The sequence below is a fragment of the Tinamus guttatus genome, unplaced genomic scaffold, assembly GCF_059628265.1.
Source record: "Tinamus guttatus ecotype Peru unplaced genomic scaffold, ASM5962826v1 Tinamus_guttatus_pri_ptg000213l, whole genome shotgun sequence".
Taxonomy (NCBI): Eukaryota; Metazoa; Chordata; class Aves; order Tinamiformes; family Tinamidae; genus Tinamus; species Tinamus guttatus.
The window spans coordinates 11,871,785-11,890,905 of NW_028288747.1; the positions used below are offsets into that span (position 1 = coordinate 11,871,785).

At 41.4% G+C, this 19,121-nt stretch overlaps 1 protein-coding gene across 1 annotated transcript in view; it reads right to left on the bottom strand.

Annotated features, from left to right (window-relative positions):
* LIMCH1 (LIM and calponin homology domains 1) overlaps positions 1-19,121 on the bottom strand; it is a 157,825-nt gene that overhangs the window by 35,707 nt on the left and 102,997 nt on the right. The window contains exons 7-15 of the mRNA XM_088524767.1: positions 17,816-18,011; positions 13,472-13,721; positions 12,546-12,818; positions 7,153-7,443; positions 5,585-5,836; positions 3,956-4,297; positions 2,940-3,263; positions 2,140-2,373; positions 925-1,173 (exon numbers count right to left, since the gene is read on the bottom strand). Of these exons, the coding sequence (XP_088380893.1) occupies positions 925-1,173; positions 2,140-2,373; positions 2,940-3,263; positions 3,956-4,297; positions 5,585-5,836; positions 7,153-7,443; positions 12,546-12,818; positions 13,472-13,721; positions 17,816-18,011 (2,411 nt within the window). The remainder of the gene's footprint in view (positions 1-924; positions 1,174-2,139; positions 2,374-2,939; positions 3,264-3,955; positions 4,298-5,584; positions 5,837-7,152; positions 7,444-12,545; positions 12,819-13,471; positions 13,722-17,815; positions 18,012-19,121) is intronic.

The following is a 19,121-nucleotide window of genomic DNA, read 5'->3' on the forward strand; positions in this document are numbered from 1 at the left end:
CTACAAGACCAAATATAAAATTAGAGCGTTGATAAATACATTAAATATCATTGCAATAAGATCCATATATTTTGGGTAATTTTCATTTGAACATCCAACCTCTGTTAGTAAAGTAGACCAAAAGAGAATCATACTGTTCAGAGAATATACACTCAGCAAACGAGACTTACCTAATCAGCTGAAAGCCATTAAAACTATGTAGGAACAGCACCCTTCCCTCATTCACTCTATACCAGTGCCCTCATTATAAAAAATTGGTGAAATATGTCTAAACAGGGTGTAGAAATTAGTTGTTGATAATATATACATTATATATTAAGTGACAAACATGCAACAAATGAATGGAGGAAAAAACTTGCTACATTCAACAGCATTGTTCACAATCACCATTACTGACGCACAGACGAAATGCAAGTATTATAGTCGGAAAGTGGGCCACATGATTTCATTCTTTTTTTGTGTAGCTGAAAAAAAGTTCTTTGTAGCACACAAATCAGTGTCATCCTCTAAGGTGACAAACTTGCTTAGCTGTGCAAACAACATGTTTGTATCCAGGATTTACCATAAAATAACACCAAGAGCAGAAGTTCACACTTGTAGCAGAAACAAGGGACAAGGACTTCTAGAGAAGCAAGGGACATCTCCACAGATGCTCAGCAGTCTGGCTGAACCTCTGCGACCTGTGAACCTTTTTGCATTTGCACATATTCTATAATCAAATATTCCCTTTCATTAGCTGTGGAGAAGAAAGCAATGCACTACTCAACTATTTTATTTGTTTCTAAAAAGCGTATTGCTGATATACAGTATTTTAGTCTGGACTGAAAGCAAACCAAGCAGTGCAACATCTGAATCCCAAAGTGTGCACACAACAGGAGAGCAAGGGGTGCACAAGCTGCGTGATTCACACCATACAGAGCTCACGTTTGCAGATGTCCATTCTTCGATGACACTGTTTCATTTTTATTTTCCTCAGGAACCTCCTGAAGATTTGATGTTTCATCCGAGTGGACTTTGTTAAGGCTATGATCACCCACTTGGGCAGTAGAAATAATATCATTTTGTCCTGCAGGAGGGAGATTGCATCTTTCCTGCTCTTGCTGATGTTCTTGCTGAGGTTGCGTTGCAACTTTTCCAGAGCTATTAGTGCAGACTTGTGGACATTCTTCAGGCCTGAGTGAGCCAAAGGCAGCAGTGCAAAGAAGTATAATAAGGAACACGAAAAATCACAAACGCATAATGAAAAGTGTAGCTGTAACTTAACAAAAACAAACAGCTGGTATTTGACAAGCAAAATGAATAGAGGCATGAAATGTAATTTTAATTGAGAGTAAAATGCTTGTACCCAGGAAGATAAACTGTCCTTGATATGGCCAAAGGTTAAATTTTTAGGTACTCCTTTTAACTAACTTATGCAACTTAATCTTTTCTCAACACCAAACCATCGTTCAGCTCCACATTAGCTGAAATAGTTTTTCTGCTTCTGGCTAAGCTGTTACAAATGTACACAAGTCTTCCAACCATGTATGCACGGACACATGTATCTTCTTTCTGTTAGAAGAGGTTGACAAACAAGGTCCCTTCTAATATGACTTTCATGAGGCTCACCAGCCAATGCATAACATCGTGTGAAGGCTTAACCATCAGCTTCCTCACACAGCCTTACTCCTCTGAACATAGGCGCTTAAAAAGATACGAAGCCTTATCAGAAAGGATCTAGTTCTAGAGTCCAGATTTCCTGGTTGAAAGTCACTGGCACTAGCTAAGCCCTAAAGGCTCATTTGATTTACCACATTCAGCAACTGTTTCTGGCTGCAAATGGTTTTAATATTGAATCAGAGACCTCTGCAAATGGAATACAATCTCCTCACATATATCCCTTTCTACGCTCTCTTCGATTTTTGCATCTGCTTGCGCTCTGGTTTGAGTCTTTACTGTGCCCAAAGGGGCCAGGAAACCTGTGCTACCTACTAGAAAGAATAAGCCACTAAGAATAAGCAGAGAATCAAAGATAAGGATAGAGGAAACCTCTGTTGGGTCAAGAGCGATTGTTCCAGATAAAGAGATCTTGACAAACAGCCAATTGAGCCACTTATCAGGGAAGGAAAGAAACTAAAAAGAGCAGGGAAGCTTTCTTACCTCTTGGCTTTCTTGTCAAGTTCTCTAGTTGTGTCCTGCTTATTCTGCTGCTTTGAAAATGGCATGGGAAGGAACTGTTTAACACTGGGCCTGGACTGCTTTAGAAAAGCTCCAGTTCTCCTGGCCAACATGTCATCTCTTTGTGGGTCTGGAAATTTCACTTTGTTTTCTCTTCCACCGCTCTGCTGATGAGAGATTTCAAGCTGTTCTTGGCTCTCGTCTCTGGTTACAGTACTGCTCAGAGAGACAAGTGAAACTGTTCCATGATATTGTCCACTCGTGCAGCTCAAAGGCAGGCTGATGCTGAGGCAACGTGGGGGGACTACTACTCAAAAGGCAGTTACAGCGTGATGGACATCTACACATGTTTAGCCACGGCACAGGAAGTGAGAACAAGAGGGAACTATGTTCAGCACCACGCTGGGTAGGTGATACGTTAGAAGTGGAGGATTCCATGAAAATGTATGCAAGCAATTACTCAATTAGGAGCTGGCGTAAAAGTTTGGAGAAAAAGCACGGATTGCAAAAGCAATCCTCCCAAAAGATGAAAGACTGTTTTCATGCTGAATAGCAATTAACAATTGAAGTGCTTACACATTATGAAAGAAAACAGACTGTTTTATGTCCATAGGATACATTCTTGTAAGTAATTTCATAAAACAGAACACATGCATGATGAACGACTAAAACACATCTTTAAAGGCAGCGTGAAGAATGGAATAACACTGCGGACTGATGCAGGCTAGTACCACACACAAGCCAGGCATGAAGCTCGGAGTGATCAGCTTCTGTTCTCTGACCTTTCTGCTTCCCGTGGAGGCTTCAAATCTTTCTCATGAGCTACTGCCTCCGCTTGCTGCTGCGGCGGCAGATGAGGAGCAACCGATGGCGCAGGACAAGGTATATGAACGGGACTAGTGATACGTCTCTGAAAGGTTCCCATCCTTCTAACCAACATGTCATCTCTCTCAATGTCAGGTAAAGGCCCGTTGCACTCTTCCTCAGTGCTTTCCTGCTCTTTGCTCAAACTGTGTTGGGTTTGCTTCTCAGAGGCCATGGAATTAGCTGTGACAGGTGATAGTGTCCTCCTGCTACACTCATCTGCACCTGACCTTGCTACCTCACTAGCAGCAAAGAGATTGAGAGAAGGGCGTGAGATAGACAACAACATTCTCAGATCAAACCAAATGCAGGAAGAAGAGTCCTTCAATGCAGCTTACAGATATTTTATAAATACACAAACTTAACTAAATGAATTGCTTGCTAAAAGCATTCATTATATATTTTTGCTGCAGCCACTGCCTAAGCGATTAGATAAACAAAAGCCAAGTAAATAGAAGCTCTATTATAGACTAGAAGTCAATATATTAAGTTCCAGAGCTGTAACTCTCTTCTAGATAAGTGCCAGAAACACAGAGCACCAATACACCTTGGTTTTGGCATCACTTCTTCAAAAAGAAAGTAAATCAGCAGGGCTAGAAAGCTGAATTCCTGAAGTGCTGAAAGCTGTCAGAGCAAAGCTGCTGGAATTCAAGAAGCAGAAAGCTTTAGTGATAGCTCAGAATTTGAGATACCAGTGAGATGATTATGAATCAGAAATTCAGAGGTGAGCTCTCAGAAGACATCTGCGCAGCATTGTTTTGCAAACCCCTGAACACATTAAAATACTGTGAAGGTATCAGATGAATTCTGACCAAGGTCATGCGCATGAAACAGCTCTTAAATATATGCTGTATTCCACAACCATGCAGATCAGCGTCTTGCAAGAACAGGGCTCTTTGCAACTCAGCAGCATTTCCTAAGCCGCACTGAATACCTGCAATCATTCTGTGGCCTACAGACTTCATCACTCTCTCCAGCAGATTGGGAAATGTCAACAGAGGTTGAAGAGCTCTCAATATCAGTGTGAGCCTCGATACCACCTTTCCTGTTTTCCTCTTCTTTTTCACTCCTGGGAGAAGCTTTGCCAATACTGAGCTTGTCCCACTTCTGCTGATCAATCTCAGTTACTGGCCCAAAATGCACAAACTTCTGCTTGGTGCTACCAGCCCTTTTGTTTGCTCTCGCTTTGCGGACAGCGAAATCGTCACAGGCTGCTGCTTTCACTGTGACTTCAGGTGATGGTAGAGTGTCAGAGGGACAGTTCAAATCTTCTTCACTAATCAGAGTGAGGAACAAAAGAATCCACCCAAAATGAGACTCAAAGCAAATGTTCCCATAATTTTAGAGGGTTTTTTTATTATTAAGATTCAAGGACACAAGTACAAATCAGCAGCATGCTGAGGCACAAATGACAGTGGAAATTCAAAGATACCACAGGCCTGCAGGGGAAATTCTTGCACACATCCACGGAAGCCCTTTCTTTGGAAAGAAGCGTAGCATTTGGCACATCCAAACTCAGCTCTTCACCCTAACAAAGCCAGAGCTCCAGTCCTGTCCCCTTAGATCTGGACTGTGCTACGTGGGTCTGCACAGCACCAATACACCCATATTGTCACAGGGGAACACCAGTGGCATAAAAGCAAAAGCAAGTGCAATCTATTCACTCAATTAATCTTGATTTGAAGGACACACTTAATAATTCACCTCAAAAGTAATGTAGAGACTACTAACATCTTTAAGACGAGAGAATGAGTGGTGGTAGTTTGTATTAAAATTACACACACTAAAAACACTGTGAGAAGAATGCCTGAACAGACGGCTAACTTTAATTGAAAAAATGGCTTGTACCTACACAGCTAAGCAAGGAATTGCTATCCTTTCCTACTGGAGTCAGAAATCACTTGTATATATTATAGCCCATCTCCATAGGGAAATAACTTAGAATAACTGCTTTGTACTTTTGTCCTCTGTGGAGGCTCAGCCTACATGAAGAGTGTATCTACCTACTCCACACAATGGGACTCCTGAGACTCCCACTGTCATGACAAATTGTGTTATCTACTCAGTACGGCACCATGCCATGCAGATGCATTAGTTCTGGGCTCACAAGCAATACAGACACAGTAAAATACAAAGAGATGCTGATTCCTGAATCCCCCAAGGTCTAGTGTCACAAACCCAGAAGACTGCTTGGTTAGTAGCATCCTGCTGAGGCTGTGACTCCACATAAAAAGAACCTTTGTGCTGTTCAGTCTAGAACTTCTTGAAAGCCTCATCCACAAAACAAGAGAGCACCTTCCCATAAGGCATTCACCTGGGGGGCCGATGTGGAAATATTACACTGTTCTAAATTATATACCAACTTGTAGTTTGTTATTACATCCCTACATAGATTTTGGACTCCTCTCGGAAATTTAAATACCTAAAGAGTGGTTGTCATCAAGGCATTCTTCAAGGCATTCTTCAAGTTTAAAAACACAAGCAGACACAAAGGGTTGTGATAAAAAAAAACATGCTTCCTAGGGCGCCAATCCGGTCTGCATAAAAAAAAAAAAAAACATACCTGGAGTCCCCCAGCAGTTTCAACCTTTTCCAGGTCTTCAGGTCTGCTTTTGTTATCGCGGCATTCACAAACACATCTTCTCGTTGCTGAGGAAGGGGACTCTGAGATTTCCGCTTAGCCAGATCATCTCGCTCAATATCAGGCACTTTCTCTTGCTCTTCTTCCTTTGACTCGTTCTTCTTAGCTTGCAGAAATGAGCTCTGTGTGTGTGTCACTATTTGCCTTGCTGATGCCATGTGCATCTGGCTTCCTCTAATTTAATGCATGATCCAATTCAGCAAGAAAAGATATTTTGAAGGAGCAATGATAAATCAGTGTCAATAAAAGAGGTTCAGAGTACAAGAAGATAGACTGAATTGATAAGCAGATTTTTTAAAAGATTTATTTTAGGAAGTAAGCATGGAATCACTTGAAGTTGTAACTTCTCATCTAAACTACCACTGCTGAGACCACTTCATTGCATGACTTCTGTTCCTAGCTTAAGCTAAAAATTCTTGGCATTATTATTATATTAAAACTTTCTGCAGCAAGTTTTTGCTTACATAGTTACAAATATCTCATTTTCATATTATTAGCAAAGTAAATGTAAGGTTTGCTCCCAAATATACTACAGAATTCCTTTGATCTTACAGCCACATTAATAGCATTCGAATACTAAAATTTGGTTATAAGCTCTTCAGATGCCCTGCCAAACTACTCATTACAGAATGTTAATATCATCAAATTTCAACAACTGAAAGACACATTTTACATGACTGAAAAGCGCTACTAGATATTAAGATAGATTTTCTGAATGTATCAGGTACTACATTTAAGGTCCATTGTAAAGCATGTATCATAGTTTCATTTAGATAAAACTGTTTTCACCAAAAAAGCAAATTAATCTGTTTCCTGAAAGAGATGTGTGCATAATATATACTTATGTTCAGTAACACGTGGGAGCTTTGTGTCACTGAATTGAAGAAAGAAGAGATTTTTCAGGTTGAAACCTTGTAATCTCTGCTTTATGTAAAAAAATGTTCTACTAGAAGTGGTAGTATTGTGTGTGACACAATTCAGTGCAGTATAGCAGGATATATTCAGTGCATTAACTAAAATCTTATCTGAGTCCATATTTATGTAAGTTACTAAAAGAATAGTATTAAATGAAAAAAAAAATCAAAAATATGCATCTAAAATGCTCAGCATTTTAAAGAAGAAGTTGTATGCAAAACCTATCTTCCAAGTGTGTTTTCCACTATTCATGTTCATGAGCTGTCTCAGCTTAGGTAGTGAAAGTGTCAGTATTTATAGATTATATAGATCTATAGATTATATAGATTTGGTTATAATCTTAGTCTATAATCTTATTTTACACTCTTAGTCAGGTTAGGCTACTGGTTCTGACGCTCTAGCAAAATAATACATTAGGCAATCTATTTATAAATAATTGATTCCCTTTAGAATAAAGCACTTGCATTTATTTTACCCTCTAAGGTTTTGTTGCCAAGATGTCTTTAGCTCTATATAGCAACAGTCTGTGTGAAATTAAGCATTATAATTGAAAGAAAAAGATCATGCATGCACACCTGGCATGTTCCTGTTTTTCCATCTGCAATGGCTTTTTAATGTCTTCCAGTTTACCTTTATCTTTATTTATATAGGGTCCAATTAAAAAAGCGTTAAATGGCACTGTATGTTTGGGCTGATTCATTCTGGCTCTCCGAGTGGCAAAATCATCCTTTTCTAAATCAGGAAATTTGCTGGCTGCTTCATCTTCTGAACCAGAATCCTTCCCTTGGTAAAGCGTCATGAAGGGGTTCTCCCTGCGAAGGATGATGTCTGGGGGGCTTCCGCTGTCTTCACAGGTTTGCTTTTTACTGACACAGAGCAAAATTAAAGAAAGCTCTTGATGCACCAGCAGAGGAGAGCGCAGTGGCAACACTCATAGCCAGGCTACACAAGCACAGTTAATCACGCGTGCACCAGGCTACTGTTAGATTTGGCAAAGCCTTGCTATAAATAAAATCATATCATACATGGGTAACAAATCTGCAAGACTTTCAAACACAGAAACTTAGCAGCTACAGCTAGAAGAAACAGTGAACACTGGTTTAGCATAGCAGATGTGCTGAACACAGTATTGCACATGGCGTTTTAATCTCCAGTGTTTCGGGTAAAGTGATGCGGTGCAAATAACTGACCCCTGGGCAGTACTACTGAATCTTGGAATAGCCAATATGTGGGAAATTCTTTTTGTAATAGCTCTGATACATTTAAAAAGACCTGATTAATCACTGAGATATGTGCCCTTCTTCTCTCAGACATCCACACTTGATTCTTTCCCAAACAAACCTTCTCTTGCCCAGAATAAGTCCTCCACAGCAACTCTGACATGCAGCAGTGTTGAGCATACAAGGATCCTGGCAGTCAATGCCATTTGCTTTAAACAGAATGGACACTGACACCAACCTAAACTTGTTGTGACTGAAGATTAAAACAACAAAAGCCCTTGACAGCTGGTGTCCAAGCAGATTAAGCTTATTTTAACTTGCAACAGTCAATATTCTTAAGCAAACTGAAGAGACAGATGGCAAGGGCTAGGTAACTCTCCTCAAAAGAAAAAAAAAAAAAAAAAGGTATATCAGGTGATTTTTAGGAATCTAGGTAGCAAGTGTTAAATTCTTCCATGTGGTGCTGCTATAGGCTGCAAATACCCCACATTTTGTCTTTCTGGCAGCACACCTCATGTGTGCTATAAAAACATGATGCCACACAGGATGAAACAGTCTGACATTAAGACAGCAAATCTAAATAGATTGCTTCATAATTCTCCTCCACCTTAGAAAATACCAATGTTGTAATTAGTTGTAGGGTTTTTTCGACATTTTAAAGCCCTGCAAACTCTCTGCATACACTGCTTTGCTGTGGCTGCAGCTGCCCTTTCACAGCCCTGACAAAAACGACTGCAGGAGAATGCACCAGGTCAACCTCTCTCGAGACTCAGGGCACGGAGGAGCCGCAGGAACCCGTCCGTGCCTGCCCTGCCGCGCTGTGGAGCGCTGGGCCGCTTCGGCAGCGCGCAGGGCGCGCGCCGGCGTTAGCCAAAGGCAAGTCCTCCACGAATCTCTCCCAAGCAGAAGGGGACAGCACTCCAAAAATACCGTAAGAAGTTTAGTAATGGTACCGACTCATACCAAAAAGCAATAGGCCTGTAACAGCTTCTTCTGGTTCAAATTTCGCAGGTGAACAGGTATATTACATCTCTCAATCCTAAAGCACCAGCTGTCAACACATTAGTGTGATTTGCTAAATCCAATTTGCCTTTTAAATCTGTAAGACGGTAAGCACAAGATGACCACCATGGAGAGAGTCCTAAATAAAGAAAGTCTGATTTTCCTTCCATGGCCTCCTGAGACATCTTTTGCTTCTCCATTTTAAGAATATGAAAACTAAAGAGAAGATAAACTGATCCAGAGTAAATGCACTGTGCCTAAGGTGCTGGGCTCAAAGAACAACAGTAATCTAAACTTCAAATATTACTGGTGTTTCTGTTAAATAAGCTAGGATAAGTACAATTAAATTCAATTAGCTTTTTACCAGACATTACTGCTGGAACTATAACTTTTTTTTTTTTCTTAACAATGTAATAATTTGGAAACAATTTTCAGAAATCTGGACATAAAAGGCATTTGTAAAATCACAAAATATTCCATTATATCATGCTTATATTCACTTCTTAAATGAAGATCAGTAAGATGATTCATTTATTTGGCTGGTTTGGTTGTAGTATTTTACACTTTTAGTTTCTAAGAGTTATACATAAACAGGTGATTATTCAGTGAATAAAAACTAGAATTTTTCAGTCTCATTTCACCAATACTATTAAAACTTTTGAGTAGTTTTTATTTTCATTATCAGAGAAATAAGGAGTCATGATATTCAAAAGAACAACTATGAGTCATTGTGATGACTGTCTGAATAACTGAAACCTTTAATATGAACCACACTTCAGGGATCAGTTCCTGTGTTAAGTATACTTTCTATTCATTAACATTTTGTTTATAATGGAATCAGAGATAAGCTGTGACATTTTTGGGTCTCCTAAATCAGAATGTGACAGTCCCAAGAGAGCCTTTCAAGCTCACTCTACCCTGTAGGCAGCTGTGTGGCTGTGTAGGGGTGTAGCTGCGAATTGCAGCGGAGGAGAATTCACTTTGGATTTATCTGCAAGCTGTTCTCCCGCCCCCAGCCCCAGCCTTGCAGAAACACCTCGCTGGTCCACGCGGATGCAGCAGGAGCTACGTTCACAAGTGTCAGCCCGTGGGCCCTCCCTGAAGCGGGGTCTCGCACAGGCTTCTGGATTCCTCCATTACATTTCAGAACAGCAAAAGGATTTTGCAGCTTATGCACTATCAAAGTTAAGAGCTCACATCGCTATCCTAGCAGACAGGCCAGGATTTCCTGTTTTGCTCCTCTCTCTCTCACTCTCCTCACTTCGTGGTCTTCTAGAACAGACCTAATTCTCCTGCTCTTTTCATGTAGTCTCCAGGAATCAGATGCCTACCTTTCAGATGTGAGAGTGTAAATAAGAGACAGAGACACACAGCAAGCAAGCGGATCATGCATCAAGAAAATACGCTATAAAGAATAAATACAGTCCTCTAGAAGGGGGAATGCTTTTTGGCATGCATTTGTACATTGTATCGAGTTCAATGCTGTCCTCTCCTAGAACGTGCCCCAGGCATGCAAGTAAACACTTAAATAATACATTTGCATACACGCTCAAATCCTTCCTGTGGTGGACCCAGAAAGGTCCTCAAGTTAGTTTCAACTTTTGGAACAGTTAGATGCCTTACAGATCTCATTGGTACACTGCCTGTCTGTTCTCCAGAGATGAAAACACTGAAAGGAAAATCTGTTGAGAAGCTCAGAGCAAGTGGAGGACAAGGGACAACCTCAGGTGGGAAAAAGAAGAGAGGCTGGCATCATGGAAAGGTGAGGGGAGGATAAGGAGCCAAAATAGAAAAGATCAGAATACAGAAGCAAGAGAGGCTGAGAGTTGCTCAGTGCCATCACTGCAAAAACATTAAATTTGATGCTGAGAAAAAAAAAATTGGGGGTTCAAAGAACAGGAATTGAGAGCGAGACATTACAAAAGATAATGCAAGGCTCCCCTGTATCCTTTTTCTTCCACTTACATATAAAAATCACTTTTCTTACAGACCTCTGTACCTGGCACCTTTTCCACCATGTTTTCCTACAATCCCCAGGTGAGGCTGCTGTTTCACTATGATGAAGTTTGAGCTACAAATCTCTGCTCTTTGAGCTTAAGCTAGGGCAGAGAGTCATCAGCTTCTCCCTTCTCCAGCTGCCAAAGGCCAGGAGATACTTCTTCTGAGAGCAAGGAGGGAAAAAGGCTCATTATATCTGCTCCCATCTCCTTCAGCCCTGTCAGGACCAAATCTCATGCACACATGTGCTTTGTCTTGCAGATTATACCAGCACATGAAACACAAGGTTGGAGAAGGGGTTGTCACGTAGGGTGGTGAGCATCTGCCAAATACAAATGCAAACAACAGTACTTGTTCTGCACAGCACCACTAAACACAAAACTACTGCTATAGTTTACCATTAACATTACAACCTTGGACTCAGAGTGTGATTACACTAATATCCTACTAGCTTATGGACTCCTGATCAACCAGAACACTGGGTGAGTCAAAAGGAGTAACTTACAGCTGACAGTCTCCTCTTTATTACTATTTGTTTATGTATTAGTACCTACAGCCACAGAAAAACACTAGTCTTGACAACAGCAAAAGAAGCCTGAGAACAGGGCTGCCATAGAATGTATATAGAAATGTGACTGGCCTATTTGCATATGACATGTCCATACAAGATAGCAGACAAGCGTCATTAAACTGATAAACCAGTTGTCAGAGCTGTCCTTTTTACTGCAGTGCTTCAAAGCCCAGACTGTAGACTGGCACCTGCTAAACTAGCCAGTGGCAGGTCCTTACCGTACAATTTACTGAATATCTGAAAGTTGCACAGTTCTGAACAGAAACTTGATGAATATCTTCCTCAGAAATTCAAAAGAAAACATTTTGGATGAAGGATATATGGAAACTTGACCTTTACTCAAACCATTTCCATCATTTTTAAGCACCTGCCCTTATGACGTGTTGGTTAAAGCTCTGCTCTGTCGGCCATCCCCACGAGAAAGAGACCGTTTTCATGAGGATCCCACATTGGCTCATGGAAAGGCGTGGGCTGTGAGCCAAGCCATCACTCAGCTCTTGAGTTAAAGAAGAGGAAAAAAACCTAACTGAACAGAATCCAAAAAAAAGCAATATAGGTAATAAGTGAATAATTACTGATACTACATGCCAGATGCAGTTAGTTTATGATTGCTGCACTACACTTACATGTCTTAATTGATATATGTGTTAACAAGAAGTGTGTTTTTACAGTTCCTGCATCATTTATTAACACGGCTAAAACTATTAAACACATAAGAAGTGTGATTCAGTAAACAAAAACATCCCATCACCAACAAGTGAAGTGAATTCCTGAAACTCTTCCCCGAGTAAGGCATTTTCATATAAATATATGTATACATATGCAAAAACACAAGCACACATACACACATGTATTTCTTTAATAAGTGCAAGGCACCAAAGGGAAAGCAACCAGCATTCTGTGGATTTGTTTTCTTGCAATTTGTTTCTGCTAGGCGGTTACACAATATAATTTCTCCACACCAATGTAGTTAGCATCGTACAGCTCTGCAGAGCACAACTACTGTATCACAAGCCTTTTCACACCATGCCCTTCACTAAAACACTAGCAATTGTGAGTGTTTAGCAGGCTGAGTTTTTGTTAGGAGAAGTGAAAAACCAGGGGAAGGAGGAAACCCACACTCGAGCCAATCCTAAAAACGTGAGGCGTGCACAACCTCCCACGCAGATGGGCTAACCTGCCGTAGCGCTGGGCTGCTGACATGACCTTAATGCCAGCTTGTTCAAGTCTTCTTAATTTTCTGAGCTCTTCTTCATCTTTCCCTTTGGATGCTGGTGTTTCTTTAGCACTGCATGCAGCAGACTGGCCTATGGAGTTTTCTTTGTTTGGATTCAAACCTACTTCATTTTTAGTGGGGCTTGTTTCCAAAGCCACGGAGCCCACAACCTCCTTTTCGCAGGGTCCTGATGCTTCATTTTGTTCTTCCTCTATGGTTTCAGGGTGCGTTTTGCTATTGAATTATACAAGGCAGTTGAATGTACATTGTGCCTGATACATATGCATTTATTGTAAGCACATTTCGTTGGTATCAGAACTTCAAAGGATATTTTGATGAACGACCCGGGAGGATAACTATGTTCTTTAATGGAAACTGCTCAGAAGCCAAGTGGAGAGTGAAATATCAGTTGACCAAACCAACATGCAGAAGCATACAGAGCTGCTCTGTGAACAGTACTCTTATATAGAATACAAGACACAAATAATTAAAAAAATAGCAAAATATTACCAATTTTGATTAAATACATTGAATACTACTTATAAGAATCATTTGGCAATGACACAGATTGTCCAAACACTTCTGTTCAGTCTCAGTTTTGAGTTGACACCCATCATATTTACATTAGTCAACCTCTTGTCAAACATAAACCATGTATATATGGATCGCACTGTGTGGCAAACATTAATGATATCAAGACAATGATTTTCCACTCATTATTGCTCTTCTATTATCTTCCCCCACTGCTGCAAAGAATTTACCAGGACCACCTCAGCAAAACATCTTTTACCGCAGAAGATGCGCCATACTTTTTATGCAAAGAACGAAAATTAAGTATTTAAATCATCCTCACTGCGGAAGGGAGATGTTGGACAAGCCAGTCTTACCTGAATGGTCTGTCTCCGAGCGGTGAAGTGGCAGTGCTCCAGCTCTTCCGATACTCCTCTCGTTCAGCTTTCTTTTTCCGAAGCGGAGCAGGTACATAGAAAGTCTGATTGCTCTTGTTTGGGAGGTACTGGTTAAAAGGCACAGCTGATTTAGGCTCCCCATGTGAGGTCCGCCTTGCAGACATATCATCTTTTTTCACATCCGGCATCTTTCTGTGTGGCAGGTCAGTCTCAGAGTCACTTCCTCTCCCTAGTGAGGAAGGAGAAAAAAAATTTGCTATTTCTCTTCACAACAAAGCTTTTCTTTTAATAAATCAGAGAAGACACCACACACACACACAAAAAAAAAAAAAGAAAAAGAAAAGATAATCTTCAGCCACTGTCACAATTCAGGATATTCACAATAATCATGATGAGATTTAAATGGCATACAAAACAGTTAAAGATACTTATCTGACTTCTATCCTAATAGCTCCAAGCTGTATGTATGGGTTTGTCTGATCTGATGCACACTTTTTGAACCTAGACTTGCAAATGACAAGCTCAAGCCAAAAAAAGGGTTGCACATTATGTATTTACAGGATGGCCTGAATCTGTGGGTATTTCTAGAAAGATGGACTAAGGGCACTTTCAATGCACACAGCATCAGCTTTGGTCACCAATATCTAAGAACAAGCCTCAGCTGGCAAAGATTGAATATCTCTCGGCAAAAAACAAAAGAAATAACATGAGAGAGAAAAACTCAGAATTACTGACAATAAGATGGAAGATGAAGGGAGCTGAGTGAAAACTTTATTAATTATGGTCAAATGAAATCAGCTTCCTGGTATTTACACCCCTTAGAAAAAAGAAACAGAAACTTAGGCAAGACTTTTCCTGGAAAATGAAACTCACAAATGGTAGGACAAGTAACTTAAGGAACATTTGCAGTGGAACTGTCCTCATGTTGGAAGTCACTTCATAGATGATCACTAGATTCCTTCCATCATCACAGGTCTTTAAGTAGTTCAAAAAGAACTCATGCAGATCATTCTCTTCCAAGGGTGTAACATCACCACGGGGCCTGGTTTGATGAGTGAAATAGTGCACATCCACCCATCAGCATTCTCCCACCAGCATTCCTCCCAGCTTCGGCGTGTTGGATCTCTCTGGCCCTTGGCTCCCTTTTGCAAGATTTGCATGGGCAATACTTATTGCCCCTCTTGAGGAGGGAGGAAGCCACCCAAGTTGTGTCCTCTTTGTAATTCACTGAGCTAGTGAATTACTAGCTAATTCACTGAGCTACCTAATGAACAACCGAGAACAATGAAGTCATAAAAATCACAAGTAGCTTGTGTATAATTCAAAGCAGGGGGAGGAAAAGAGGACTAAATATGCTAGGAATGTTATTTGCAAAGAGCTTTTGCAGCAGATTGAGTTATTCAATGTTTGCTTGGAAAGAGATGAAGAACAGGGAAAGGGAACAGCAAGAAAGGACAAGACACAATAGGAATGAGCTAGTTAGACAAAGTCACAGAATACTTCTGTGCCAGTAATTTTTTGTTTGGCCAGTTTTGTTTAAGAGCAAATGATATGTAGCATCATTAACGGGACCTCAGACTGTGTAAACAAAAGTGGAGACAACCACAGAGTCACGAGTGTCTGAGGACAGCTGAGGTTTGGAGAAGTGTGGTATCAACAGGCTGAGCTGGGCCACTGAGGAGCCGAAAGCAAATGAAAAGATCCCTTCATGTTGTTTGCTATTCTACTTGCTCTTGACTTTGTTCTGGTGTTTATTTTTGTATTACATGAAAATTAATCTTGAACTGGCAGACAGAAATGCTGGAACAGATAACCACAGTGGCAGAGGAATTGCTTATACGCCTACAAGCGTGTCCAAGTTCAATACTTCAAAGACAAACATATTTAACTATTTGTATTTTACTCAGAAAATTATTTTCATCTCAAATTAAAAGAAAAAAAAAACCAATAACAACCAAACACTATGAAAGGACTGAACAGGAGATGTAACCATGTTCACCATGTTCTCCATTTATAACGTTAACTGTGTGCTTTTTCCTTTCCATGCAAAAGGAGAAAGCCACAGTTCACAAGGCAGTGAGCGGAAGGGCTTCCAAGGGGCTCCTGCAAGAAAGAACCTGTGCACTCCTGCCAGACAAGCAACACGTTTCATTTATTCCTGAGTATGTTTGTTATCTAAGGGCAGGTCTGAGTGCTCTTCTGCTGCTTTTGAACAAGCTGCTCTTCCCTTTAGCTGTTTCTGTTTGTTTGTTTTTTTTTTTTGGCAAGTGACAGGGCCCAAGCAGGGCATGGTGGCAGCTCCTGAGCAGAGATGCTGACCATGTACAGTATTAGTGCAGGTGGTCTTACTTCTAATTAATGATAAAATCTTAACTAATCATCATCACTTCAGAGCTACTTAAATGATCTCCATCAATTTCTCTTTTTCTAAGAATAGCAGGAGCCATAAACCTATTCTACTATCACATTCTTGGGTTTATAAAACTGTTATCTAAAAGGCAGGAGGTGGAAAGAAAGCAAAATCACCTCCTGCATCCAATTTTGCATATACATTATTTCTATCAAAATCACATCCAGCTGAATGAAACACTGGCCTGCTGGGGCCACGGAGAAAGGCTAGGCAGAGAGGAGGTCAGCCAAGCTACACCTCAGCTGCAGCTCTTGGAGGAGACAGTTGTGAAATTATTGCAGCAGCCAGCAAGGACATATTGGAAAGGGCCTGCTGGACACATCATACACACGCACACAACATCTGCAGGCACCCAGGGTCTGGATATGGTTAAAGACTAATTTTTAAGAACAAACTTTGTACGTTTGCATCTTTTCTTGTGTCTTGTATTACGCGCTCAAAAATGGGACAAGATAGTATGCCTTAGCTGTGGCAAAGAAGCCACCACAGAGTCCTACTGAAATGTGCTGCTGCTGCAGGAGCCGATAGGAAGAGGCTAAGGAACACATGTAAACAGTGAGGCAGCAGCTCCAAATAGGTAGGGACACTGGATATTCCCTGACAGCCCAAACCAGAGCAACACTTCTTGATCAGGACATGCGAGTTGTTCCTATTTGTCAGTGCTGGGTTTTTGCCTAGCTTAGGTAGGCAGAGAAATGCTTCATAATGCGGAGACTCCCCTGCTGCAGCCGTGTTCAGTTCAGTGCCTGGGGATACCAGATCTCAGGGACCCAGTCCCAGGATCTGGATCCAGATGGTCTATCTGCAGCAGCCCCAGCTCCACATGCCACTCAAAAATAGCAGAGCAGAACTCAGCGCCGCTGTCCCCACAGCTTTTCAATAACACATCTCCGATACCAACTCCCTTTGCCAGCTTTGCAGTTTTAAGGAGTTCCTCATCACTTCAGCAGTTCTCTCATGTATCCGGTTATGATTAGCAGCAGCTCATTTCACACTGCCAAAGGCCATGTGAACATCTGATTCCTGCCAAAAAGTCTCCCCGTCCTTCTTTTTTCTTTTATTAAATAAATAAATAAATGTGTGTCAGAGAAGTGATTCACATGTGGAATATAACTTCATCTGACAACGATGATGTTCAACTGACCCACCCCTCTTGAGCAGAGGGAGCCCAAATCAAACCTCTTTGTTCTGGAGTCCAGATCAAAACAGGTAACCATGCACATGCTCTACATTTACTCTCTACTGAACACTTCTACACCCAGTGCCCTGTGTTTACAAGCCTCAGAAAGCTTCTGTGGATTCCACAGGACAGGCAGGGAAGCAGCACCCCTTCCACAAGCCAAAAGCTGCACATCCAGACTCAAAGGTGCACAAAGACAACTGCAGCTCTGGCGCTCGGAGCTCTCTTACCAGTTTGCTAAATGCCACGGAAACACAAACACGGCAGTTGTCAAGACGTTCTCTATTGGACTTCAAAAGACTGTCCAATATCAGTCATTTCCAAAATACTCCTTTATTTCATCTAGCTGTCCAGGCTTTACTTAGGCAGAATTGTATTCACTTCAATACCTCCCCAATCTCATGCTATTCTCTTTGCTCCTGCCTAGCTTGTAAATTAAAGTCTATCTGCACAACATCGTCTTACACAGTAGGCCAGACAAGCACTTTCCTATCATTAAATTACACTGCTATGATGTAATTCACTTTCCAACACTACGCTACCCTAACTCAGATTTCAGCGAAGTTGTTGGCAAAGTCATCTCAGCCCTGGGAAAGCCTAAATCAGCATTCACAGAGAGGTTCTCCCGCTGGATTAGCAGGATTCGGGCTGTGTCCTGCTGCTGAACAGCATATGGACTCGAGAAACACTGCTTATAAAAGTTACGCACGTGCCTCCGCGCGCCCGTACTCACCATCACTGCTTCCTCTGAGCACTACATCTGGGGATGGCGTCTGCTGGGAGCGGGATCCGAAGGAGTCCAGGCTGTCGAAGGAGTCATCCCTGCCGTGGCGCGGTGGGGAGAGGGAATCGCTGCGCTCCGAGTCCCAGCAGTCTATGTAGCCGCTGTCACGAATGCTGCGCTTTGGGCTCTCCACATCCTCCGTCTCCTACACGCAAGTACAGCAGGCACCTCTTCAGAAAGGGGCCGCCGACACACCAGCGAGACACATCAACAGCAAAGCATCTTCTAAAGCACTAAGAGTTTCCTCCCCCAAAAAGGATTTCTTTTCTGCCCCTTTTCCCTTCATAGCAGAAGCACAAGCTTGCAATAAAACCCAATTTTATGCTGATTAAGAAGAAACCATGCTCATTAGATTAGTGTGACGATCTGAAATTCAAAAAGCCACAATAGATGGGTTAATAAACTGATCAAAACAGAGAGACCTGAAAATTGACTTGCCGTCCATAGTCCATAGCCCAGGGAAAAGCACTATAGTTTTAACATCTTGCCTGCATCCCGTTTACGTCTGCTGCTTTCCAAAAGCTTCCCTCTCCTCCCCTTGCCTAACTATTGTATCTGGCTGGGACACCAGCAGACAGCATTTGTTGTTGCTGCTTCAGCTCGGCAAGATAATGAGGCTGTGTGCCTCAGCCTCCCTCTACCTTGAGGAGAAATTCCTGTTATGAAAGAGGGATGTCTTTCTGAAGCAATCAGCAATGAAAAATATGCAAAATGCTTTTCCTGATGCCTCAGAAGAATTCAGTTGTGCTCTTTACTCTTTGCCAGCTCCCGGCTCTGGGGGATATGAAAGCACTTGTAGCTGACCCACATGTTCAGAGCAGTGAGAACAATGGTTGTCTTTGACAGCCCTGTGATTATAAATTCTTTCCAGTGCAAGCAGCACATACTAAAACACTGAAACTCCAGCAGAGGGAAAGGTCAATAGAAGCCATCCTCACCCTTGCATTATAATAAAACCCTTGTTTCAGTGAGTGTCTTACCATTAATTACAATAGCACAGGCAGAGAAAACCAAAAATAACTACTTTTATTCAAAGATAAATCTGTTTTTTCTTCCCCGACAGTAAGTAAAGTCTGAGATGTGGGTGCTATTATCAGACTGGCATTTTGCAACCCAAAGAGGTTGGAATGCATTTTTTTTTTCCAGAAGCATTTGAATATTAATTCCTAATTAAAAAGCACCCCCTGGCTCCAGCTAGCTGGAGCATAATGGCCATGTTCAGTGCAGCTCCTGCTGTCCCTGCCTGCCGAGGTCT